Genomic DNA, 26,852 nt, shown 5'->3' with positions numbered 1-26,852 from the left:
TTTTCTTATCACAGTAAGACAGAACTGCCTCAGCTCTAGTGGACAATTCCTGGTAACAGTTCGTATCAAATACAGTCGAGTTCACAATTACAGTGAATTACAAACAAACAGCGAACATTTTGACAAGTATATCATATATTAATTCCCTACTCTCTCAGAAACACGTTTTCCTTCTTCTTCACACTTGTCCTAAAGCATTCACTGAATCTTCACCAATTCTTCAGATGATGCTTGCCAAAAATTGTCAAAAGCTTTTGGATTGACAGAAGGCCAAAAACACACTTAATGCAAGTACTCTTGTTTATGAATTGCGTGCCAATACATTTTGCATATTTGAAATATTGAAATGACTTTAAATGTTGACATTAACAAATAATATTATCTCCATTATCATAGACTATCATGTGACTATCAACAAAAGCATTGTTGGTCTTGCTGGTTTTTCTGTCAACTCGTTTTCTCGTATCTTTTTCTTTGTATTGAACAAACAGAGAGTTGCTTTCAGATGATATCTTCTCATACTTATCAAAATATAAATTTAATTATTATTTATCTTTCAAGTTTCCAGTTTGTACCTGTATAATATATGTATCATCCATGTGACTTAAACACATTTGACATTAAGTATAAAAGCAGGGCTCTTTCTAGAGCTTCACAAAATCTTCACTGAAGTTCTGAAAGCAACGACCTGAAAACCAAGGTGAGTTTTTGACACATCGACCTGCTGAATAACCTTATAAAATATAATATAAAAAAGTTTTTTAAAGATAACATTGACAATCCACAGTGAGCAGTGCTTATGCATTTTCAGGTTCATCATGACAGTGCTGAGAAGTCTTCTGCTTCTTTTCATTATGTATTCCGTTGTGAATGCAGAAGGTAACCAAGACATTTATTTACTATTGTAAAAAAAACTAACAAAATTTTTTTTTATTCCAGATTAAAATCTTTAAGTTATTGTGTTTTGTGCCAAATCTTTGAGAAGCTTCATTACAAAGGGGTGAACGGGAAATGTGCAATATGATTGAACTGAATTTTGTCATGACTGATGAGGTTTCTTCAGTGTGTGAAGATTATATACTGTGTTTATTACAAGAACCCTAAAGTTTATGTATTGTTTAGATGAAAAGTGCCCCAATGGATGGACAAATTTTGGAGTCAAATGCTACAAGTACTTCCCTCATTCAGTTAACTGGATCACTGCAGAGGTAATGTGTTGTATAGCTGCAGGAAGGTTTTATTTATTTATTAATTTTAAGTTGCCTAAAACTTAATTTTCTGCAAATGGCAAATATGACAAAGTATTAAGCAAATTATCAACCAGACCTTTTTTAATGAATACATAAATAGATTGTGGATTGACAATGTAAAATCTGTCTCTTTTAGAGATTCTGTCAAACCTATGATGCAAATCTTGCATCTGTGCATAATAAACTGGAAAATGATCTTCTGCTGAGCCTGGTACCTTCTTCCACACGTTTTTGGACTGGTGCTCAGGATGGTGAACAAGTAAGTTTACTTACCTTTTTTCGTACCTTTTTTTAAACCATGACTTAGAATGGCCGAAAGAGACTGATATAGTGTGACAGGTTTTTAGTCTTTAAACATAAGGCAAAGGATTGTTTGACTTCATAAAAGCTGAACTCTAATTACCTTCTTTTTGTAGTCTGAGTACTTTGTAATGACTCTCTTTACTCTTTAGGAAGGACAGTGGATTTGGAGTGATGGAAGTCCCTTTGACTACGCCAGCTGGTGCTCTGGAGAACCCAACAATGCAGGAAATAAAGAGAACTGCCTGGAGCTGGCCTATAGCTGTAAGAATTCAGTTTTATTAATAGTTTCAATAATTATTCACAGTCATATAATCAATCCTGTAATATCATATAATACAGTAACATAAAATGGCTTATTTGAATGTCACAGCATGCCTTAAGTTGAATGTACTATTTTATTTTAACTCTAACACGTAATGATAAGAATAACTTTAATTTATTAATAACATTTATTTTTTACGTTTATTTTTCCACTCTGCAGCTAACCGTTGCTGGAACGATCTGACATGTTCAGAACAAGTTGCCTTTGTCTGTGCTAAAAACCTGTGAGATCACATGCAGTCATCCTGCTCTACAGTTACATGATTGTACTACATACATTTACATTTTCTGATCTTATCCTTTTATAAAACATAAATCTGAACTTGAACTTGGATCTCTTATTCAAACTTGAATCTTTTCTCAATACCTTCCCTAAACACTCTAATCAATAAAAGCATTGATAAAGCATATCTTGTGTGTTGTGGAGTTTCATTAAAACAGTGTACGAAAATATAAGTGTGTGCAGCAAAATTGAGAATATGTTTGTTAGAATGGCATTGAATGATGTCATCAGGCTTACTATACAAATATGCTGGCACCCCAGTGACTTGCTGATGAAAATACCTTATGAACAGTTGCAAAGTTTTAAAAAATATACAAATATACAAATAACTAAAGAAGACTTCAGCAGCCTTTTCTCCCACTCTGAAAAATAAAAAATATGTTTCTCACACAAGTGCTTTCATCTAAATATTTTTTTTCTATCTAGATGCAAAAAAGCAATTAGTATTTCACAATTTTAATGAAATTCTGATGCATAGATGCAACCCCAATTCCAGAGAAGTTGGGACATTTTGTAAAATGCAATAAAATCAAGAATCTGCAATTTGTTAATTCTCTTTAACAAAAAAAAAACATTTAAAACTTTACAGACCTGTCGTACACGCGTTCATGAGAGAGTGGCGTTCCAGTAGATGATGTAGGACGTAGGTTATGAATTGTGTGCCAACATATTTTGCATATTTGAAACACTGAAACTGACTTTAAATGTTGACATTACCAAATAATATTATCTCCATTTATCAGTGACTTTCATGGATGACTATTAGCATTTAAAAAAAAAAAAAAAAAAACAAAAAACCTTTGTTGGTCTTTCTGGTTTTCATTTCAACTCATTTTCTAAGATCTGTTCGCTTGTATTGAACATAGCACAGACCATAGATAATATCTTTTTATACTTGCCCTATTATATTTCACGATTGTTATGTATCAGGTTCCTTGTTCATGAGTATAATATATATACACGCAAAATATTTATATTTTATTCATTTTATTTTATTTATTTTTTACAGTGGAATATTTATATGAAAATTACATTACTGTTTACAGTTATGGAAAGCAAAATAAATTTGAAATTTCATCCTTTATAAGACTAAACTAACTTAAAATACAGTTTGTTTTTTAAACCATATGAGCTTTACATCTTAACTGAAAATTTTCTTTGCTATTTTTGCACGAACCATCAATGTTGTTCCCCTTCTCCACTGCAACATTTAATAACAGAGGTTTTAATCAAGTAGTTTGTATAATTCTGGGATCTGGGTTGAAATCCCAATGTAACAATTATAATTAGCTGACTTAACCTTAAAGGGATAGTTGACCCAAAAAATGAAAACTCAGGCATTATTTACTCACTCTGGTGTTGTTCAAACATTGTATGATTTTTTTTTTTGGAGTTAACTATCCCTTTAACTTATAAACATGCCAACAGAAGTACAATAGTAACAGAAATAATGTTAATACTTGTACACATTTTTAACCTATATTTTATTTCCGAATCATACTGTATATTTGTATATAACATTTTAATTGCTCATAGCATTTGAACCAAATGGCATATTTTGCACAACTCCTCCTAAAGCATTCATTGATACTTCACCAAATCTTTAGATGATGCTGAAAGAAATTGTCAAAAGCTTTTGGATTGAGCAAATCACTGTAAAGGACACAATACGGGTATTTTTGGTTATGAATTGCCTGCTGAATTGCTGTTTTTATATGTTGACATTAACAAATAATAATATCTCCATTATCAGTGAGTAAAATGGATGACTATTAGCATTTAAAAAAAAAAAAAAAACAAAACCTTTGTTGGTCTTTCTGGTTTTCATTTCAACTCATTTTCTAAGATCTGTTCGCTTGTATTGAACATAGCACAGACCATAGATAATATCTTTTTATACTTGCCCTATTATATTTCACGATTGTTATGTATCAGGTTCCTTGTTCATGAGTATAATATATATACACGCAAAATATTTATATTTTATTCATTTTATTTTATTTATTTTTTACAGTGGAATATTTATATGAAAATTACATTACTGTTTACAGTTATGGAAAGCAAAATAAATTTGAAATTTCATCCTTTATAAGACTAAACTAACTTAAAATACAGTTTGTTTTTTTAAACCATATGAGCTTTACATATCAGTTTACCAAATTTGTGATATCCTCTGCTCTAACCATCCTTCCAATGTCATTCCCATACATCCTTTACTACCATCTTTAAAAACGGAAGTTTTAATCAAATAGTTTATAAAATTGAAATCCTGACGTAACATTTTAATTGCTCATAGCATTTGAACCAAATGGCATATTTTGCACAACTCCTCCTAAAGCATTCATTGATACTTCACCAAATCTTTAGATGATGCTGAAAGAAATTGTCAAAAGCTTTTGGATTGAGCAAATCACTGTAAAGGACACAATACGGGTATTTTTGGTTATGAATTGCCTGCTGAATTGCTGTTTTTATATGTTGACATTAACAAATAATAATATCTCCATTATCAGTGAGTAAAATGGATGACTATTAGCATAAAAAAAAAGCTTTGATGGTCTTGCTGGTTTTTCCCGTGAATTCAGATCTGTTCCTTTGTATTGAACAAACAGACCACATCTTCAAACAGAGAGTTGTTTTCAGGTAATATCGTCTCACACTATCTATCAAAATTCCAGTTTATGTTTATAACATATAGGCAAATTTAATTTATTACTGTGGAATACTATATGGGAATGTAATTTATTATTGTTTACACTTGCAGGAGGCAAAATTTGGCAATTTTGAAACATCAACCATAATACAATGAAACTGTATGAGCTTTACATATCAGTTTACCAAATTTGTGATATCCTCTGCTCTAACCATCCTTCCAATGTCATTCCCATACATCCTTTACTACCATCTTTAAAACGGAAGTTTTAATCAAATAGTTTATAAAATTGAAATCCTGACGTAACATTTTAATTGCTCATAGCATTTGAACCAAATGGCATATTTTGCACAACTCCTCCTAAAGCATTCATTGATACTTCACCAAATCTTTAGATGATGCTGAAAGAAATTGTCAAAAGCTTTTGGATTGAGCAAATCACTGTAAAGGACACAATACGGGTATTTTTGGTTATGAATTGCCTGCTGAATTGCTGTTTTTATATGTTGACATTAACAAATAATAATATCTCCATTATCAGTGAGTAAAATGGATGACTATTAGCATAAAAAAAAAGCTTTGATGGTCTTGCTGGTTTTTCCCGTGAATTCAGATCTGTTCCTTTGTATTGAACAAACAGACCACATCTTCAAACAGAGAGTTGTTTTCAGGTAATATCGTCTCACACTATCTATCAAAATTCCAGTTTATGTTTATAACATATAGGCAAATTTAATTTATTACTGTGGAATACTATATGGGAATGTAATTTATTATTGTTTACACTTGCAGGAGGCAAAATTTGGCAATTTTGAAACATCAACCATAATACAATGAAACTGTATGAGCTTTACATCTTAACTGAAAATTTTCTTTGCTATTTTTGCACGAACCATCAATGTTGTTCCCCTTCTCCACTGCAACATTTAATAACAGAGGTTTTTAATCAAGTAGTTTGTATAATTCTGGGATCTGGGTTGAAATCCCAATGTAACAATTATAATTAGCTGACTTAACCTTAAAGGGATAGTTGACCCAAAAAAATGAAAACTCAGGCATTATTTACTCACTCTGGTGTTGTTCAAACATTGTATGATTTTTTTTTTTTTTGGAGTTAACTATCCCTTTAACTTATAAACATGCCAACAGAAGTACAATAGTAACAGAAATAATGTTAATACTTGTACACATTTTTAACCTATATTTTATTTCCGAATCATACTGTATATTTGTATATAACATTTTAATTTAGCTTAATACTGTATATTTCAATGCTGGAATGTAAATATAAACACCCAAGTATTTTAAAATCCTCCATTTAACAATCTCTTGATGATAATCACATTAAAGTAAAGGAACGAGAATATTTAAAACCACACCTTATACACATAGATCTGGGTACATGCGTTTTAACATAATCATCATTTTAAATGCCAAGTAAACTCTATTATATGCAGAAAGAAGATGTGTAATTTTCAGCATTAAGTACCTCTCAGTCACAGACAGCTACCGTATGTAAATGGGTGCCTCCAGAATACATATTTAATAAAACTTGTTGTTCACAAGCTCATCTTACCCAATGATCCAGAATTTGAATTTACACAGTCCTCCATAGATCCAAGATAACAGAGCATCGATAGGTGTTTGTCGACAATTTTACTTGAACGATCACATTTCAATGATAGAACAAACATTATTATAAGAGAATCACATCCTGTATCATCCTCGTGACTTAAACACACTTGATGCTAAATACACTTGATGTTAAGTAAAGTAAACCCAGGGCTCTTTCTACAACTTCACAAAATCTTCATTGAAATTCTGAAGGCAACGATCTGAAAAGCAAGCTGAGTTTTGGCACATTGAGGCGCTGAAAAAACATTGTACTTAAAATATCTTTGTGCTTTTTTATGATAACATTGACAATCCACAGTGAGCAGTGCTTATTAATTTTCAGGTTCATCATGGCAGTGCTGAGAAGTCTTCTGCTTCTTTTCATTATGCATTCCTTTGTGAACGCAGATGGTAAACAAGACATTTTTTTACCATTGTAAAAAAAACCCAAAAAAACGGTGGAGGGCTTTGCCCAACAGTTCTCCGCCACACAGAAGCAGACGAAGGCGTTTCTTCACATCCTGCGCCGGCGGTTCGTTGCTGTCTCCACCTCACCGCCGGCTGCAGTCCCTCTGTCTGCTCGTTGCCGAGGGCGCCCTCCTGCTACCTCCTGCTACCTCCACCTCCGCTCCAGCTCGGCCTCAGCAGCAGCCTTCACAATGGCCGCAGCATGGAGCTGGCCACAGGAAAGCGGCGCAGCCCATCTCCGTCCTTGGATCCTGCTCTTCTGGACATGGTCACCGCACCACTCCTTCCCCCGGAGGAGAGCTGGGTGGAGAATCTTTTTTTTCCTTTTTGTTTTGTTCCGCCACTGGCTCCTCAAAAAAAGAGCAGTTTCCTTTCTCTCCGGGTCCCAAGAGGGCGAGGATGGCAGTGCACGAGACACAGTCTCCACACTCCCGTCCCCCTCTCCTTTCGCCACTGGGCAGCAGGGTCCGGTTCGAGGACACGATGCCTCCTCACGCCCCCCTGCCCAGCCGTGGTGCCAGGTAAGTGTCGCACCACGCACTCAGACCCCACTCTGGGACACACTGCCTTCCGGGTCGGGTCCCTGTTTTCCACTTCGCTGCCCCACTGCAGGTACGTCGGTGGTTCCCCTAGTCCCGCTTGTTCGGTCCCGCTTTTTCGGCCTCTTCGCGTCTCTCAATAGAATGTGCTCAGTAGATGCTGAACTGCCTGGAGTCTTTCCAGTGCAAGAGGGCGGTTCCACTGAAACAGTTACAGAGGCTCCTGGGGCATATGGCATCTGCAGACGCTGTCACACCGCTCGGATTGCATCATATGAGACCGCTTCAGCGTTGGCTTCACGACTGTGTCCCGAGGCGGGCATGGCGACGTGGCATGTACCGGGTCTCAGTCACCCCGTCCTGCCGTCAGAAACTTCAGCCCGTGGTCGGATCTTGCTTTTCTTCGGGTGGGAGTTCCCCTAGTGCAAGTGTCCAGGCATGTTGTTTTATCAACAGATGCCTCTGCCATGGGCTGGGGAGCCATGTGCAACAGGCGTGCAGCTGCGGGGCTCTGGACAGGGCCCCAACTGCAGTGGCATATCAACTGCCTCGAGTTGCTAGCAGTATGGCTTGATCTGCGCCACTTCAAATTGCTGCTACATGACAAGCACGTACTGGTCCGTACGGACAACACTGCGACCGTTGCGTACATCAACCACCAAGGCGGTCTATGCTCCCGTCGCATGTCGCAACTCGCCCGCCATCTCTTCCTTTGGAGTCAGAAGCATCTGAGGTCTCTTCGCACCGTTCATGTCACAGGCAAGCTCAATCGTGCAGCCGACGAGCTCTCACGTCAGCCCGCCCTTCCGGGAGAATGGCGACCCCACCCCGAGACAGTACAGCTGATTTGGAGACACTTCGGGGACGCCCAGGTAGACCTGTTTGCCTCCCCGGACACGTCCCACTGCCAGCTGTTTTACTCCCTGTCCAAGGGACAAAGTGTATGTTGCCTATGTTGGAAAAAGTGTAGTGTAAGTGTAAACTTTATTTTCAAGTGAAAGAAAATTCACCGAGCCTGTAATAAACTTTAAAACAATCTTTAAATAATAAAACATTAAAGACACACTTTAATGTATTATCTGCTGAAAGCATCGAGGTGAGTTGACTTTATTCACAACATAGTCTCTACATAATAACAGTGTCATGAATCTGGTCTGCACTTCCGTTCATTCACCACCAGAGGTCACTCGCTCATCACATTGACTCACACCATACATAACGCTGGACTCCATTTCCCATCATTCATTGCACTGATTGCACACACGGCTGATTGCACTAATCACACGCACACCTGATCCCACGCACACACTGATCACACACCTTTTTTTTTTTTTTTTTTGGAGTTAACTATCCCTTTAACTTATAAACATGCCAACAGAAGTACAATAGTAACAGAAATAATGTTAATACTTGTACACATTTTTAACCTATATTTTATTTCCGAATCATACTGTATATTTGTATATAACATTTTAATTTAGCTTAATACTGTATATTTCAATGCTGGAATGTAAATATAAACACCCAAGTATTTTAAAATCCTCCATTTAACAATCTCTTGATGATAATCACATTAAAGTAAAGGGAACGAGAATATTTAAAACCACACCTTATACACATAGATCTGGGTACATGCGTTTTAACATAATCATCATTTTAAATGCCAAGTAAACTCTATTATATGCAGAAAGAAGATGTGTAATTTTCAGCATTAAGTACCTCTCAGTCACAGACAGCTACCGTATGTAAATGGGTGCCTCCAGAATACATATTTAATAAAACTTGTTGTTCACAAGCTCATCTTACCCAATGATCCAGAATTTGAATTTACACAGTCCTCCATAGATCCAAGATAACAGAGCATCGATAGGTGTTTGTCGACAATTTTACTTGAACGATCACATTTCAATGATAGAACAAACATTATTATAAGAGAATCACATCCTGTATCATCCTCGTGACTTAAACACACTTGATGCTAAATACACTTGATGTTAAGTAAAGTAAACCCAGGGCTCTTTCTACAACTTCACAAAATCTTCATTGAAATTCTGAAGGCAACGATCTGAAAAGCAAGCTGAGTTTTTGGCACATTGAGGCGCTGAAAAAAACATTGTACTTAAAATATCTTTGTGCTTTTTTATGATAACATTGACAATCCACAGTGAGCAGTGCTTATTAATTTTCAGGTTCATCATGGCAGTGCTGAGAAGTCTTCTGCTTCTTTTCATTATGCATTCCTTTGTGAACGCAGATGGTAAACAAGACATTTTTTTACCATTGTAAAAAAAACCCCAAAAAACGGTGGAGGGCTTTGCCCAACAGTTCTCCGCCACACAGAAGCAGACGAAGGCGTTTCTTCACATCCTGCGCCGGCGGTTCGTTGCTGTCTCCACCTCACCGCCGGCTGCAGTCCCTCTGTCTGCTCGTTGCCGAGGGCGCCCTCCTGCTACCTCCTGCTACCTCCACCTCCGCTCCAGCTCGGCCTCAGCAGCAGCCTTCACAATGGCCGCAGCATGGAGCTGGCCACAGGAAAGCGGCGCAGCCCATCTCCGTCCTTGGATCCTGCTCTTCTGGACATGGTCACCGCACCACTCCTTCCCCCGGAGGAGAGCTGGGTGGAGAATCTTTTTTTTCCTTTTTGTTTTGTTCCGCCACTGGCTCCTCAAAAAAAGAGCAGTTTCCTTTCTCTCCGGGTCCCAAGAGGGCGAGGATGGCAGTGCACGAGACACAGTCTCCACACTCCCGTCCCCTCTCCTTCGCCACTGGGCAGCAGGGTCCGGTTCGAGGACACGATGCCTCCTCACGCCCCTGCCCAGCCGTGGTGCCAGGTAAGTGTCGCACCACGCACTCAGACCCCACTCTGGGACACACTGCCTTCCGGGTCGGGTCCCTGTTTTCCACTTCGCTGCCCCACTGCAGGTACGCCGGTGGTTCCCCTAGTCCCGCTTGTTCGGTCCCGCCGGCCTCTTCGCCTCTCAATAGAATGTGCTCAGTAGATGCTGAACTGCCTGGAGTCTTTCCAGTGCAAGAGGGCGGTTCCACTGAAACAGTTACAGAGGCTCCTGGGGCATATGGCATCTGCAGACGCTGTCACACCGCCGGATTGCATCATATGAGACCGCTTCAGCGTTGGCTTCACGACTGTGTCCCGAGGCGGGCATGGCGGCGTGGCATGTACCGGGTCTCAGTCACCCGTCCTGCCGTCAGAAACTTCAGCCCGTGGTCGGATCTTGCTTTTCTTCGGGTGGGAGTTCCCCTAGTGCAAGTGTCCAGGCATGTTGTTTTATCAACAGATGCCTCTGCCATGGGCTGGGGAGCCATGTGCAACAGGCGTGCAGCTGCGGGGCTCTGGACAGGGCCCCAACTGCAGTGGCATATCAACTGCCTCGAGTTGCTAGCAGTATGGCTTGATCTGCGCCACTTCAAATTGCTGCTACATGACAAGCACGTACTGGTCCGTACGGACAACACTGCGACCGTTGCGTACATCAACCACCAAGGCGGTCTATGCTCCCGTCGCATGTCGCAACTCGCCCGCCATCTCTTCCTTTGGAGTCAGAAGCATCTGAGGTCTCTTCGCACCGTTCATGTCACAGGCAAGCTCAATCGTGCAGCCGACGAGCTCTCACGTCAGCCCGCCCTTCCGGGAGAATGGCGACCCCACCCCGAGACAGTACAGCTGATTTGGAGACACTTCGGGGACGCCCAGGTAGACCTGTTTGCCTCCCCGGACACGTCCCACTGCCAGCTGTTTTACTCCTGTCCAAGGGACAAAGTGTATGTTGCCTATGTTGGAAAAAGTGTAGTGTAAGTGTAAACTTTATTTTCAAGTGAAAGAAAATTCACCGAGCCTGTAATAAACTTTAAAACAATCTTTAAATAATAAAACATTAAAGACACACTTTAATGTATTATCTGCTGAAAGCATCGAGGTGAGTTGACTTTATTCACAACATAGTCTCTACATAATAACAGTGTCATGAATCTGGTCTGCACTTCCGTTCATTCACCACCAGAGGTCACTCGCTCATCATATTGACTCACACCATACATAACGCTGGACTCCATTTCCCATCATTCATTGCACTGATTGCACACACGGCTGATTGCACTAATCACACGCACACCTGATCCCACGCACACACTGATCACACACCTTATTTAAACCCTGAACTTTGTTTCCTCTTGGCCGAGTATTGTTTGTGTTTACCGCTCCCTAGCCGTAGCAACCCTACAGAGCCCCTGTTAGTTTTCCCTGTCTGTTTTGGATTGTGTTTTCCGTGTTTGTTCTAGCCCGTGTTCCCTGGATTAACCCTTGCCTTGCCGTTTGGACACTGTTTGCACCCCTATTGGATTCTAGCCCGTGTTCCCTGGATTATCTCTCTGCCTTGCCCACTGGATACTGATCGTCAACCTTCGCTTGCCCTAGGATTACTCTTTGTCTTGTCCCTGCCATACCTGTTTGCCATTGCTCGACCCTGCCTGTATTTATGACCATGCCTATAAATAAGAGCTTGCACTTGGATCCGCACGTCTCACGTTTCGTCAGCCCCGTTACAAACAGAGATATATATAAATATAAATATAAAGAGTTCTAATAGAATAATCCATAACATCTGCAATAAACAAGGTGCAGACCGTGCATGGCAGACACTGGTTATAAGACTGCACTTAATGAAACTTTGTTGCAAGATGGGTGTGGGAATGATGGTGGGCTATAGGTAGATTTGTGCATCTTAGGATGAACCATTTCCTAGTGTGTCTGGTGGAGAAAAGAAATGGAAAAAGATGTTAGAGCATTTTATAAGGAAACAATGTACAAGTTACTGAAGGTGTAAACAATACAATATTGGGCAGTGAACACCATGTACAATGCAGCAGCATGCACACAATACTGTCAACAAGCTCTGCACTAGATACTACACTAAGCTGTGCCACTGAAATTAGAATTGTGAACATGATGAAAATTGCTCATTTAACAGTATTGCTGTGAAAGCTGACAGTAATGAATAAAACTGAACAACATTCCAACTACCATACATTAAACAGCACAGAGCAACTAACCCAAACCTGCTCTGTGTATGCGTGCCCAAACTGATCTAAGACAAGCAGAAATTGTTTGTAGAAGGGTAGGGTTAAAATATAAACATCACATTCTAAAACAAAAAACTCTTTGCCCGCCATTTTAAAACACAAAACATATTTAAGATGCTAAAATCAAAACACAGACTGGTTAACTGGTATGGGGAACATGCATTCATGTGTGTATACACGTATATTCTGAATATAGTAAATTAACATAGCTGCTAAGCAATTGTTTTACATGTAAAAACTGTAGTAATTACTTGTATACCCCCTTTACAGTTACTGCTCTCATAAATACAACATGTAGAATATTAAACCTACATTTAAAATAAATATTTTAGCAAAATGTAAATTTTAGTCAGAATTATTGCGGTCCTATTCTCTTCAATTATTTCCAAGATTAGACAAAGACACAACCATCAAATGTAAGTTATGCACTGGAGAAACATGACTCAAGTCCACACGCATCTGTCGAAGCATCTGACAATATTTGTTTATTGAAACACTTTCTCTGCTCCTTTCATGTTTTGTGCTCTGTGTTTGACTCAAATAATCCTATCTACTCCAGTTATTAAAGATGCTGCTGGTTCAGATTTAACAGATGAAGTCATGCCTTGACTGGACTCTTGTTGTGACAATTGTGATACGATTTTTAGTAGTATGGCTGTCGTCACCTTTGATAATACTTTACTCACAGTTGCTATAATTATAGAGGTAATAATCACAAATAGAATACTGCTTGACTTCAGTTACTTGTGCATACAGACAGCATCCGAAACAGTATTGTAAGCAGTGGTGTGTAGAGAACATTGAGACTCACATCTGTAAGTAAATGCAGTTGTTACTCCCAAACAGTGACAGTGTGAACATAGCCTACCTGAGTCATAACAGTTTGTCCTTTTGTTTTTCTTTACTTTTATTTTATTTTTTATAATTAATTGGGTTAAACTGTCTTCTGCTTTTCAACTCCGGACAAACTTTATTTTATAATTTAGAATTATAAAATAAATTGATAGAAAAGTGTCATTTTATCCAATTAATCTAAAACATATTTGATTATTAAAATAAATCAATGGTTGCAGCCAAAAAAAAAAAAAAATCACCACTGAAATATTGTCATGGTGCACACAGCAGGGAGGAACGAGGAGACGGGGATAACTCAAAATACAGTCTTTAATAAATTCAAACAAGGCAAGGCAAGACAAGGCAAGGTTGAGACAGACAGGAACACGGGGGAATAACGAGTAGACCAGACGAAAACTAACGAAACAGGCAGGAACTAAATACACATGACAAATACTGATAAAAACTAAACAGCTGGACAAGACGTAACTAATGATCACACTTAACAAGGACAGGAACATGACCAAATAATGACACAAGAGGCGGGAACACAAGACATACACGACAGAGGACTGACAAATATAGACAACAGTGCGGTAAACAACTGTTTACATGTAGGAAGAGGTTTGGCGGTGGAAAATGGGAGAAAGGTCCTTAGCGCGATAACGGATCTGATTTTGAATGTATAACTAACTGTAAGTGACCGTAATGCCTAAATATAAGTTTGATGGTAAAGAGTGGAGAGTGTTTTAACTCTCCGTGAATGTTGAGGGAGATGACACGAAGGCTATATCACTGCAACTCCAAAATCAGAGCACAGTTAAATTATTTAATCAAAATCTATTTATATCTATAAGATCCTGTCTTTTATCTTTTAAACCAGTGGTTCTCAAGCTTTTTTGGTCGCGCCTCCTTTAGACCTATAAAAAAATACAGGCATTTTCTCCTCACCAACGACATTAAAAACCCTGTCTACAATAGACGCGAGCATTGCGCTGCGCCGCGACAAAATAACCCATTATAATCAGTGACGCTGTCTACACTGGATGTGGCGCGGCAGTGACCGAGAACTGTTGATGAACCACAAAATCAGCTGTTACCGCGACTTGATTCAAACCACAGAAAAACCTATTCGTCAGAAGTAAGGTAGTACTTTATCCATGGGCGTCGCTAGGCCATTTTTAGGGGGGCTTTAGCACCCCTAAATTTCTGCTCAGCCCCCCTAAAAATCTTGCGATTCTTTCCCTTTAAATTTCAAATGAAAACGGCAGCAGACTTCGGCTCCTCCGCATCTTTCTGCGCGTTCTTCAATCCACAGACTGCGGTGGCGCAGAGGAGAGGACAAGGTGTGTTTATCGATAGATTGTTATAATATCTACATCTATGCAGTTCTTTGTCATGAATACAGTTTACAAAAAGTCATGGGAGAGCAATCCGTTTCCAATCTACTGTAAAGTTTTCGCTGCATTCACCACCCATCACACCACAGCTGTTTCCTTAAGCGAAAGCCCTTAACACATATGAACGCTTTATAAAACGATCACGTTATTGTTATTTTCATAATATTACAGTGCATGTGGCATTAACTACCATAAAGTTATGCATAGAAATGATTAAAGACAGTGACCGACAGCACTCAGTCAGTGCACTCATTTGAATTGCATATCAGAGTGATTGACAGAGATTGAAACATTTTGTGTTTTGTATTAATTTAAAAAAAAAAAATGTTTGAATTGAATTTATGTAGAACGGTTCTACAATTTTTTGCACAAATTTTCAATCAATTCTTTTGTAAATATTTTTTTATTATTATACCCTCATTGGGGGCTCAGCCCCCCTAAAATGAAAATCCTAGAATCGTCCCTGACTTTATCTGTTTAATTTACTTTATAAAATCATATATATATGTATATATATATATATATATATATATCAGGCCCGGATTAACACAGTGTAGTGCACATTTGAAGTGATAACTCAGCAATGAACAAAAGTATTTTGAGCAGTGAGTGGATTCTGATTAACATTGCATTCAAGGAATCAACATATGTCTGCGATACATTAGGCCTACTCACCGCTGCACAAACACGCAAGTAGAAATCTTTGAAGCTCTTCTCAGCGCAAACACAAATAGCCTATGCTGATCGGGTTAGTCGCACAGGTGCTCCTAAATATGTTTTGATAGTCGCACACAGTAGCTACTTTTCAGTCGCCCTGTATAGCCCTGGCTATGTGTCGTGATATTTTCTCTTCTTTTTTTTTTAAATTTACGTTTCGCACAGCCGTCAAGTCGATGCTGCCTATCCATTTGTGAATAAATATGCTCGACTCTGACTGGGGGGAGGGGGCAAATACACTGGGACCTGACCCAATCGCAATTCTTTATATGCGTGCATATATTTGATATTCTCTCTGTATATTGTATCATTAACTGTTCATTTTCTATGCATCTGTATCTCTTCCAGCAAAATAATATATACAAAACATGAAAAAATATTTTAAAGGTCTTGTCATTATCGTAATCACTTGGTGCCCCCCTATTGGCTGGTGCCCCAGGGCACTCACCCAATCCCGTCTATGGATAATCCGGCCCTGATATATATATATATATATATATATATATATATATATTTGGCTGACCACCACACATATTAATGACAATGAATCAGGCTACGTACCTCAGTTTTCCCGCGGCGATGTTGGAGACTTCGCACACTGCCACGATGGATTAGAAGTGGCATTGTAATGCATTATAAATGTACCAAATCCTTGTTATTGTACTAAATAACGAGTGTAAGATTGTACCTTTTACATCCTAGTCTACATTTTAATATTAGAAACAGTTAGTATTAGATGCCAGATATTAGCCTATTTATTAAGACTCTGGATAATTGATTTTTAGAATAGAGATCACGGTTCTCCCAAGATTCAGAAGAAAAACATTAGACAAATACAAAATAATACGTAGGCTAATTCACTTAGGTTTCTCACAAAATGTTTTATTTAAATGAGTGTAAAATTTTATAAATGAGCCAATTAAAATATAAATATGTAAAATATTATTTGAAATATATGAACTTGTTTCATTTTTGAACGAATCTCTTGATTGAATGTATTAGACATTTTACATTACATTTTAACAGTAACTGTTCGCTACCTTCTGGCATAACCTAACATTACAACTAACTGAGAAAGCACTAGTTTAGTAATAAATAATTAAAATGTCATCTTTTTCCCTGATGCATTCATAATTATTAGCTACTTTTGCTGGTGCTTTGCAGCAAGCTTTATGCGCACGCTTGAGCGCGGAATGTAGGCTATAATACGCCTAAATGCTTATTAAAATATGGTTTAGGTTATTATATTAATATATTTGATATAAACGTTCGACTAGTTTACTAGAAAAATCCATAGTCGGGGGCTGGCCTAGCCTACTTGGCACAAGGAACCGATCCATTTTTTAAAATAAAATGCTGTGACATTACGAAATGTGCGACTGCAAATCACTTCACATATTCCTTTGCACGAGTTATGCATGTGTAAGTACGTAGACAAATGTTTTTGTATTATTTAATCTTTCTTAAACTATGGGGGTGCTTCGGTCTTTTTAGGGGTGCTGGAGCACCAGCCCCTCCCTAGTGCCGCCCATTACAATCATTTGACGCGTAACATCAGTTCCAAAAGTCCGTTTCTCATTTTGAACGCGGCTGCCGCAACATCAGAGTCTCTATAAACTATAAACTTTTATCCCAATACTTTCATTATTATTTAATGTTTGCAACACAGAAATGTAGCCTACTGTGTAGACTGTTTGTAGCTGTTTCAAACATAAAGTTTGATGAGCGCTGCTCTCTCTCAGCGGCTGCGCGAAAACAGGTTTAAATATTCCGATTGTGATTTTAATTGTTTTATAGACATAGTCTCATCGACATAACAATAGGATTGAGTGTGTGAGCCTGTAGCCTATTTATTTGTGTGTGTCATAATTTGTACCAGACCTCAAAAGTTACCCGGGCCCAGGCCCGGGCGGCCCCCCGCTTCCGCGATCCATGCTCGGGATCATATGCAATTAAATAGATGTATGAGACGAAATAAATATCTTATTTTACATTATTTTGCGTAGTTAATGCATGCATTTGTTTGGGTCGGCGTGCACTTTATCTATACAAGCACGAAAAATATGACTAATTCGAGATAATTTAATTGATTATGATCACCATACCAGGCAGAAATATTTATGCAAAAGACTATGCACGCTATCCATTAACGTTACCATACTAAACATGGTAAATACGACCGCTTGAAGAAATCAGACGTCAGCTTCTAATTCTCTATAACAATCGTGTATTTATTTAGTAACATTTTATCTGTCATAAGTCTCGTCTCGAGACTTTAGCTCCGTGTGTGTCAGAAATATATACTGTTTTTTGTTCGGGAGCTCCCTCGCTACTCAGGTCGTATTTGTGATGGAAAAATAAATGTAGAAATTATTCTTACTTAACGTGATGTATACTGTGACTACAAATAAACAGAAACAAACTCTACTGAATAAGTAGGTAGGCCTATTTGTCCTCTTTCTTTTGTAAAATAGTGGTTCACATTGCTTTATTTCTGTGTGACTAATTCCAATCCTGATAAATTAATTCATTATGATCAATGTATCACTTAATAGGCTATTGTAAAACATCGATGCTTTAGGATTTAAATCTAACAAAACATGCAAACAAACGGCTGATTTTATCATGTTCGTTTTGTGATTGCGCTATATTTCCAGGGACTTATTTACTTATTTAGTTTTCTGATAACTTCTCTTTGTTGATGAAATGATGGGGTTGCTTGACGTTGTTCCATAGAGGCGTGTGAAGGGCGGGTTTTAGTGAAGCACAGCGGAGCTTCTGGCCCAACGGTGGAAACGCATCGTGATTTTGGGCTCGGTGCTACAGGTCTGAGGCTATTAGCCCCGCCCGACCCCGTTTAAAGCACTGGCTTGCACTGGCCCGACAGTGGAAAAGAGGCTAATGTTGGCCATAACCTATTGAGAAAATAAAATCGTATGTTAGCTATAGCTTAAACAAGTTTTATGGCTAGCTGCCTTTCTAATTTTAGAATTAGTTTGTTATAGTTTTTAATAGAATTTAAGATTTACTGATTTATTTATTTTTTTTGTATTTGTGTTTTAAAGGCAACTGCAATGAAGCATCAAGGAAGACATGGGCATGCCAGCCAGCCACCCTGAGACTGATAATTCATGGTAAGAGAACAACTATGGTTTTGAGAGGTTTGTGTATTTTATATGGGGTTTGCCTTTTAAAAGTGTGTAATTTCTAATTCTTGTTTTTCAGAGAAGATATTTCTGTCACTAACAAAGTGGATGGTGAGCAAAGGTGGTGCCACGTTTCGGAGTAGCACCTGGGTTTTGCAGATGACTATGTGTTTTTGTGAGGATAAATCCAGAGGATACAACATAATGCACTGCAAAACGTCCTAAGCCAGGAGAAATGGTGACGATGCACTGTTCCAGCATTGGAAGACTGTATTTTTAAGTGTTATACATGCAATGTTTTAAACAAAGAATTTGATATTTTGTAATTATTGTATCTGTTTTAATTGAATGCCAGTAGTACCTATGTAGAGTAAAAATAAAATGAATTCTATATAAAAGTGATAAAATCTAATGAAATCTATATTAAAATGAATGAATTACAGTAGTATACTGGTAAATTGGATTATTTGTTACAATAATTTACTGTAAAACAGTATAGTTTGCAACTGTAAATCAAATACAGTTTGCTACTGTAAATCTTAATTACAGTAACTTACTGGCAACACTGTTACTGTAAAACCCTTTGAAATGTCTAACAGTGAATTCTGGCCTTTGCATTTACATATACAGTATGACTGAAACATAAACCTACAAGTGACTTACATTGTGTTTCAATATTAGAAATCATCTAAGCAATAAATTTAGAAACAGATGCTATCTCCCCTATCTCACTGCAAGTGATAACTAAAAATATACAGTAGCTATATTATATATATATTGGTATATACGACTTTCAGCCACATGAATAGCTACATATATTACATTATTTTACAAGCATTAAAAACTTTAAAACACATTAAACTGAAAAACAAAACAGACTGCATGCATTTTTCTTAACCTTCTTAGATGTAATTTTCAACTAATGATGAATCGACAAATTCTGTTTTCTTATCACAGTAAGACAGAACTGCCTCAGCTCTAGTGGACAATTCCTGGTAACAGTTCGTATCAAATACAGTCGAGTTCACAATTACAGTGAATTACAAACAAACAGTGAACATTTTGACAAGTATATCATATATTAATTCCCTACTCTCTCAGAAACACGTTTTCCTTCTTCTTCACACTTGTCCTAAAGCATTCACTGAATCTTCACCAATTCTTCAGATGATGCTTGCCAAAATTGTCAAAAGCTTTTGGATTGACAGAAGGCCAAAACACACTTAATGCAAGTACTCTTGTTTATGAATTGCGTGCCAATACATTTTGCATATTTGAAATATTGAAATGACTTTAAATGTTGACATTAACAAATAATATTATCTCCATTATCATAGACTATCATGTGACTATCAACAAAAGCATTGTTGGTCTTGCTGGTTTTTCTGTCAACTCGTTTTCTCGTATCTTTTTCTTTGTATTGAACAAACAGAGAGTTGCTTTCAGATGATATCTTCTCATACTTATCAAAATATAAATTTAATTATTATTTATCTTTCAAGTTTCCAGTTTGTACCTGTATAATATATGTATCATCCATGTGACTTAAACACATTTGACATTAAGTATAAAAGCAGGGCTCTTTCTAGAGCTTCACAAAATCTTCACTGAAGTTCTGAAAGCAACGACCTGAAAACCAAGGTGAGTTTTGACACATCGACCTGCTGAATAACCTTATAAAATATAATATAAAAAGTTTTTAAAGATAACATTGACAATCCACAGTGAGCAGTGCTTATGCATTTTCAGGTTCATCATGACAGTGCTGAGAAGTCTTCTGCTTCTTTTCATTATGTATTCCGTTGTGAATGCAGAAGGTAACCAAGACATTTATTTACTATTGTAAAAAACTAACAAAATTTTTTTATTCCAGATTAAAATCTTTAAGTTATTGTGTTTTGTGCCAAATCTTTGAGAAGCTTCATTACAAAGGGGTGAACGGAAATGTGCAATATGATTGAACTGAATTTTGTCATGACTGATGAGGTTTCTTCAGTGTGTGAAGATTATATACTGTGTTTATTACAAGAACCCTAAAGTTTATGTATTGTTTAGATGAAAAGTGCCCCAATGGATGGACAAATTTTGGAGTCAAATGCTACAAGTACTTCCCTCATTCAGTTAACTGGATCACTGCAGAGGTAATGTGTTGTATAGCTGCAGGAAGGTTTTATTTATTTATTAATTTTAAGTTGCCTAAAACTGAATTTTCTGCAAATGGCAAATATGACAAAGTATTAAGCAAATTATCAACCAGACCTTTTTTAATGAATACATAAATAGATTGTGGATTGACAATGTAAAATCTGTCTCTTTTAGAGATTCTGTCAAACCTATGATGCAAATCTCAAATAGAGTTTTGTATTTGCAAATCAGTTTGCGTTTGTTTGAAAGTCGAGTTTTTCTTTGCAAAGCAGATTGTGTTTATTTGCAAAACGCTGGATTTGTCTGATGAATATTGGCACAAAATTCGCTCCATAATCCGTTCCCTCAGTTTATAAACCGTACCCACGGATTCTTAAACTGTTCCCTCGGTTTAACAAATCGTGCCCACGGATTAATAAACCGTACCCACGAATTTCCAATCCGTGCGCTCAGATTTTGTAAACCGTACCCTCGGTTTTTGAATCCGTACCCACAGATTCATAATCCGCGCGCACGCTTTCGCAAATCCGTTCCCACGGGTTTGTAAACTGTACCCACGGATTTGTGGCCCCGCCCCCCAGTCTGGGCCGGCAGATTCAACCAGGCCACCTATTTAGGTGCGGGATGCATATTGTGTTTAAACTATATTTTACAAAATGGAGAATTTCCTGAACTTTCTAATAAAGGATAGAGAGTTGGATGACGCCACTCTGTCAGTGTTTCGAGAGGAGAAGGTAAAAAGCAAAACAAATAATGTACAGGTTATGTTGTCATTATTTGCTCTCTGGCTGAATGCAATGTTATAATAGGCCTAGTTATTTCATAATAACATTAGCCAGTGAAGCCTTACCTGCATCTAAATCTGACAACATGAAACAAACTTAGGTTGTCACTTTTCCAGTGAGGAAACATAAAAGTATGCAGTATATTTCTTAATGCCATTTGATTAAAGACCATCTCCATCTCAGTATAAGACAGTTCAACTTCACATATAGTAAATACATTAATAAAAATGTTTTGGTGACAAAAAATATAGGAAGCTTGAAAAGCAGGAATCAAAGTGAAACGGCAGCATCTGTTGGTCATAAAATACAAATAAATAGGCTAATGAAAGAGATAATAAAATGAATAATAATTCATAATTAGTCCAAAAAATTAAATTCTGTCACAATTTACTCAAGTGAACTATCCATTTAATGAAATAAAGAAAGCTTTTGCAGGCAGATTGTCTTTTACGTTTTTTCCTCTTTTATTTTAGATTGATTGCTATGCAGTCAATAGTATGTCAGATGAGCAACTACTGACATACGTCCCCAGATTTGGAGACCGGATAGCAATAAGGCAGTACTGCAGAAGAGAAGTAGCTGCATTAGATGGAAATACCACAGTATCTAAAGCCACAGAAAACCTCATGGCAAAATTGCAAGGAAAGCGGGACAGAAAGAGGAAGTATTGTGATAATCGTTCAGAAAAACTCAGTGGAAACACAAATGCCCAAAAAACTGAGCGAAGTTACCAAATGGGACTGTTTGAAGAGGTCCGTGGCTCCTTCATCCAAATCAAAGAAAAACGAGGTGGTGGAACCAGACACTTAAAGGCTTTAAAGAGTGCTACCATGGCAGAACTTTTGGAGTGTGGCAAGGAGCTGTTCTTTCCAAATGGAAAAAGTAAAATAGGGTATGTAGATGAATTTGAGCTGAAATTAAGAGACTTCACAGAAGAAGAAGTAGATCCACAAACAACATTATGTGAACAATATGAAATGAGGAAGGTAAAGATACTGAGACTGTATCTGTCTTGCAAGAGGACAGACACAACTGCAAGCACAAGCATTCAAAAAGTAGATGAGTATGTAACTGATGGTCCTTCTACCTCTGCCGTGCCATGTGAATGCGATGAAGAACCTGTTGCCATAACTGAGGACAACAATTCCATCATAGATTCATCATTTTTGTCAGAAGATGGTGTAGTGATCATAGAACCAGGTATAATGAATGTAATGCACAGTTCAATTTCAATTGATGAAGAAGTTCAGTTTGGATATACTGTTTTGCAAGACAGTACAATACTGGATGACACTCTGCCAATGGACCCTCCTGAAATAGTGCAAGATGAGCCACAGCCTACCAAGTTAAGGCTTCGCAGGGGAAACATTTTCCAAGATCTTAATGCAGCTTTCACAAATGGCTTAATATCTGTCAATGACTGTCATGTAGAAACTGAGATGGTTCTACCTAATGGTAGCACTGAGAAAGGAGAAGACAATGGTGGAATTCTCAGAGATGCACTGAGTGAGTACTGGGGTACTTTTTTCATGAAATGTACAGCAGGAAGCACATTAAAGGTACCCATGACAAGACATGATATGAAAGATGAATGGGAAAACGTAGCTAAAGTGATGGTTCTTGGTTACAATACTGTCCAATACTTTCCCATTGTATTGGCCAAGCCTTTTCTGTGTTACTGCCTTGGACTTGAAATTAACGAGGATGAGCTCTTTACAGCATTTTTGGAGATAGTTCCTCAAGAGGAAAAGCAGCTTGTTGAAGAAGCAATGAAAGACTTTACATGTGTCTCTGAAAGAGAAGAATGGGTCGAATTCTTGGAAGCTCATGATGTGAAACTTGTTATCACAGAAAAAAAACGCCAAGCAGATCTTACTTGATGTGGCACACAAAGAAATTGTGCAAGATCCAGCTTACATAGCAGAGTGTTGGAGTCCAGTTTTGAAAGAACTGAAACTGCCACCAGGAGGACTGAATGAACTGATGATCAGCCTTACTCCAACAGCTAGGAAAGTTGTTGCCATACTAAAACATGAAACACTGAACAACAGAGAAAGCCAGATCATGGATTATCTGAAGAGGTTTATCAATAACTCCAGTGATGTTCGGCTCAGGAAGTTTCTGCGTTTTTGCACAGGTGATTTGATTACTTAAGATATTTTGTTATCATTATATTCATTAGAATATAACGCTATTGATATTAAACTATTTATATATTTATTACACTTAGTTTATAAATAAGTAAATAGATTAGTATAAAATGTTTTGAATTTCCTGATTTTGTGTGTTATATTATATAGTATTGTTATTATATTTATACATTTTAAATTGTTTACTGAATTAATTGTCTCTTCATAGGAGCTAATCTCCTTGTTGCAAAGTTTATTCATGTCCGGTTCGTTCAGCCAAAGAGTTGCTTCACAAGAAGTCCCCAGTCACACACCTGTGGATGTGTGTTGGAAGTTCCAAATAATTATACTTCGTACCTTGAGCTTGCAGAAGAGTTTGCAAATGTCCTTGATGCAAACATATGGGTGATGGATATTGCATAAAGGTAAGGTTACAGAAAATAACCAATGTCAGTTATATTTATGAATCATCCTTATCTAATATTATCCTCAATGTTGTGTTTGTCCAAGGTGGCCAGACAGTATATGCAGCAGCAGCAGCAGCAGAACCAAGTTATTCCATCTTGTATTATTTTATTGATACAACACAATTGTTCTAAAAAATGTTCTTAATTTTACAAAAGCAATAATGTTAAAAGATTATTCATTAGAAGGTTTATTAATTACTGATGTTCTACAGTGTTTTAAAAAATAAACAGAAAGGATCCAAAAGACCATCTGTAATTTTTTTAATAAAATATGTATATGTAGTATACACTACTACAGCAATGACATTAAAGAGATGAACAGATGAATAACATAACAACAACAAAAAACAGATAAAAGCCATCACCTGACTACGTTGCTGGTGTTCCCTGAAATTACTGTAACTCTAATAACTAAAGGATTTAAGAACAGTCCATAACAACTTTCTCAGTACTAAATGATTTCTCAGCATGTCTTTATTTCACATTTAACAGTGTAGTAAGCGCTTGTCTTAGTGCAAGGTAGAGATCAAGCGCTTGTGTACCTATCCTTGGGAAGCCTGAGGTGATGTTGGGCCATGATGTGTGCACACAAGGTGAAAACGTCATCACAAGTGACATCAGAGCGATGGATACATTGATCTTCCCAGGTGGCACAGTCTGCCACCGGTACATGGCATATGTAGTCTTCTGTGTCATATAATTCAGGTAGGGTGTACATAACATCTGGTCGACCGTGGGGTACAAGGCTGTTCCTTGAAGGACGAATCAGGTGGCTGTTCCAAGTGTCTTTGGTGGAATCCAGATCTTCCTGTAAAAGTCACAAATAGTGGTAAAACACTACCGTGTGTGTGTGTTGTTTTTACTACTTTGTGGCGACCAAATGTCTGCACAAAGATAGTAAAATGAGGAAAGTTTGACAACGAGACAACATATTTTATATAAGTCTAAAAATGACTCCATATACCACGCCCCTTCACTACACTCAGAAATAAAGGTACAAAAGCTGTCACAGGGGCGGTACCTTTTGAAAAGGTACACTTTTGTACCTATTAGGTTCAAATATGTACACTTTAAGTATAATATATACCTTTAATATACCAAAATGGACCCTTTAGGTACAAACATGTACCTTTTAAAAAGGTACCGCCCCAGTGACAGCTTTTGTACCTTTATTTCGAGAATGTACAATGTCCCTAAACCTACCCATCACAGAAAACTGGGTCACACTTTAAATTAAATGGCCCTAACACCTGTGTACTTACATAGTAACTAGATGTGTACATAGTATGTAACCACAGTGTAAGTACATATTGGTACATAGTATCTACAGCTCTAATATTTGTGAATACACATATTTAACAACCCACTGAATGGTATGTGTAAGTACAAATGTGTAACAGGACATCGGTAACAACACTTTTTGGTAATGAAAGTATAAATGTGTAACAGGACTAATAGCACTTTTTGGTAAAGAAAGTGTTACACTTTATATTAAGTAAACAATTCCTATGGATTTACGATGTAATTACGCTGATGTTACACAGCAGCGGCCAGTAAGTTAGGCTTTGCATATAAATTGTGGTTAGTGTCCAGACTGTTACACTTTATATTAAGTGGTTCCTGAGGAGTTATCATGTACTCCATACTCCAGTCACCAGTGTCACATGATCCTTCAGAAATCATTCTAGTATGATACTGATTTATTTTCATTGTTGGAAACAGTTATGCTGCTTGTTTTTTTTCCCGAACACTGTTATTTTAAATTGCAATAATATTTTACAATATTAGTCTTTTTTTCTGTATTTTTGATCAAATAAATGCAGCCTTGATGAGCAGAAGAGACTTTTTTTAAAAGTATAGAAAATCTAACATCCCAAACCTTGGAGCCTTGGAGCTCTTCCCTAACAAACTGAATAACATCAATTAAGTTGTCAAAATGTTTTCTGCGAAATAGTCCATTTCTACTTAAGATTTTCTTAAGTGTTTTCATGCTGATAATAATCCTGTCTTTAACACTTATAATATGAAGAATTTCTTCATACTTTAGACCTAGTTCAAAGTAATGTTGAATTAGCCCAAATCTGTCCATTTATTCCTTACCCTATTCGATGGACAGATTTGGGCTAATTCTAATTCTTGATAAATTACTGAAAAAATAATAAAAATAAATACGTGACTTTAAACCGTTTAACTGATTGTATTAATCGGTCAAAATTCTTATCGGTCGGTTAACGGTTAAAATGAACATCCCTAGTTATTTCCAGTCGGTCTAAATTCGTTATATTGATACTTACTATCTCATCTAAACAGAGTGATATGTAATCGCGTGGTAAATTAAACTAACAAATACAACACAGGTAGCATAACATGCACATAAAAGTACAGCAGAAGCACTTAATCTACTCACCAGCAAAAACGGATGAACTGAGACGCCTGGTTTCTCACAGCGGGCCAGCTGACGATTACTTCCTCGGAGAAATACCATTCTTCCTTAATTAATGTTTCGTCGTGAATGTGTGTGTCTTCAGTGTGACTCGATAGACCTGTTTCGACTGCGTTTTCTTCGAAAAAATAAAATAATCAGAAACGCAACATTTTACAAACTGTCTGGTTCGCGGTTGGCGGTTGAGAACGGCTTGACGTCACGGTTCAAAATCCAAAAGTGCGCCAAAGTCTGAGCTTCACCATTGCCATGGAAACG

General features: G+C 37.5%; 2 protein-coding genes and 1 long non-coding RNA gene across 3 annotated transcripts; all 3 read left to right on the top strand.

Annotated features, from left to right (window-relative positions):
* Positions 1–612: 612 nt before the first annotated feature.
* On the top strand, positions 613–2,284 carry LOC131534422 (ladderlectin-like). The gene is made up of 6 exons (XM_058767281.1): positions 613–700; positions 812–879; positions 1,123–1,208; positions 1,387–1,509; positions 1,703–1,814; positions 2,035–2,284. The coding sequence occupies exons 2-6, from the start codon at positions 819–821 to the stop codon at positions 2,100–2,102; spliced, it is 450 nt and encodes a 149-aa protein (XP_058623264.1). The 5' UTR covers positions 613–700; positions 812–818; the 3' UTR covers positions 2,103–2,284.
* Positions 2,285–20,388: 18,104 nt separating this feature from the next.
* Positions 20,389–21,093, top strand: LOC131534432 (uncharacterized). The gene is made up of 3 exons (XR_009269354.1): positions 20,389–20,442; positions 20,681–20,766; positions 20,945–21,093. It is a non-coding gene; the product is annotated as an uncharacterized LOC131534432 (long non-coding RNA).
* Positions 21,094–21,600: 507 nt separating this feature from the next.
* Positions 21,601–24,326, top strand: LOC131534410 (uncharacterized). The gene is made up of 3 exons (XM_058767263.1): positions 21,601–23,692; positions 23,914–24,109; positions 24,195–24,326. The coding sequence occupies exon 1, from the start codon at positions 22,053–22,055 to the stop codon at positions 23,433–23,435; it is 1,383 nt and encodes a 460-aa protein (XP_058623246.1). The 5' UTR covers positions 21,601–22,052; the 3' UTR covers positions 23,436–23,692; positions 23,914–24,109; positions 24,195–24,326.
* Positions 24,327–26,852: the final 2,526 nt, after the last annotated feature.

This window comes from Onychostoma macrolepis, chromosome 25 (genome assembly GCF_012432095.1).
Source record: "Onychostoma macrolepis isolate SWU-2019 chromosome 25, ASM1243209v1, whole genome shotgun sequence".
Lineage (NCBI taxonomy): Eukaryota > Metazoa > Chordata > Actinopteri > Cypriniformes > Cyprinidae > Onychostoma > Onychostoma macrolepis.
The sequence above is the reverse complement of the archived record's forward strand: the minus strand, read 5'-3'. Positions and strand labels throughout refer to the sequence as shown.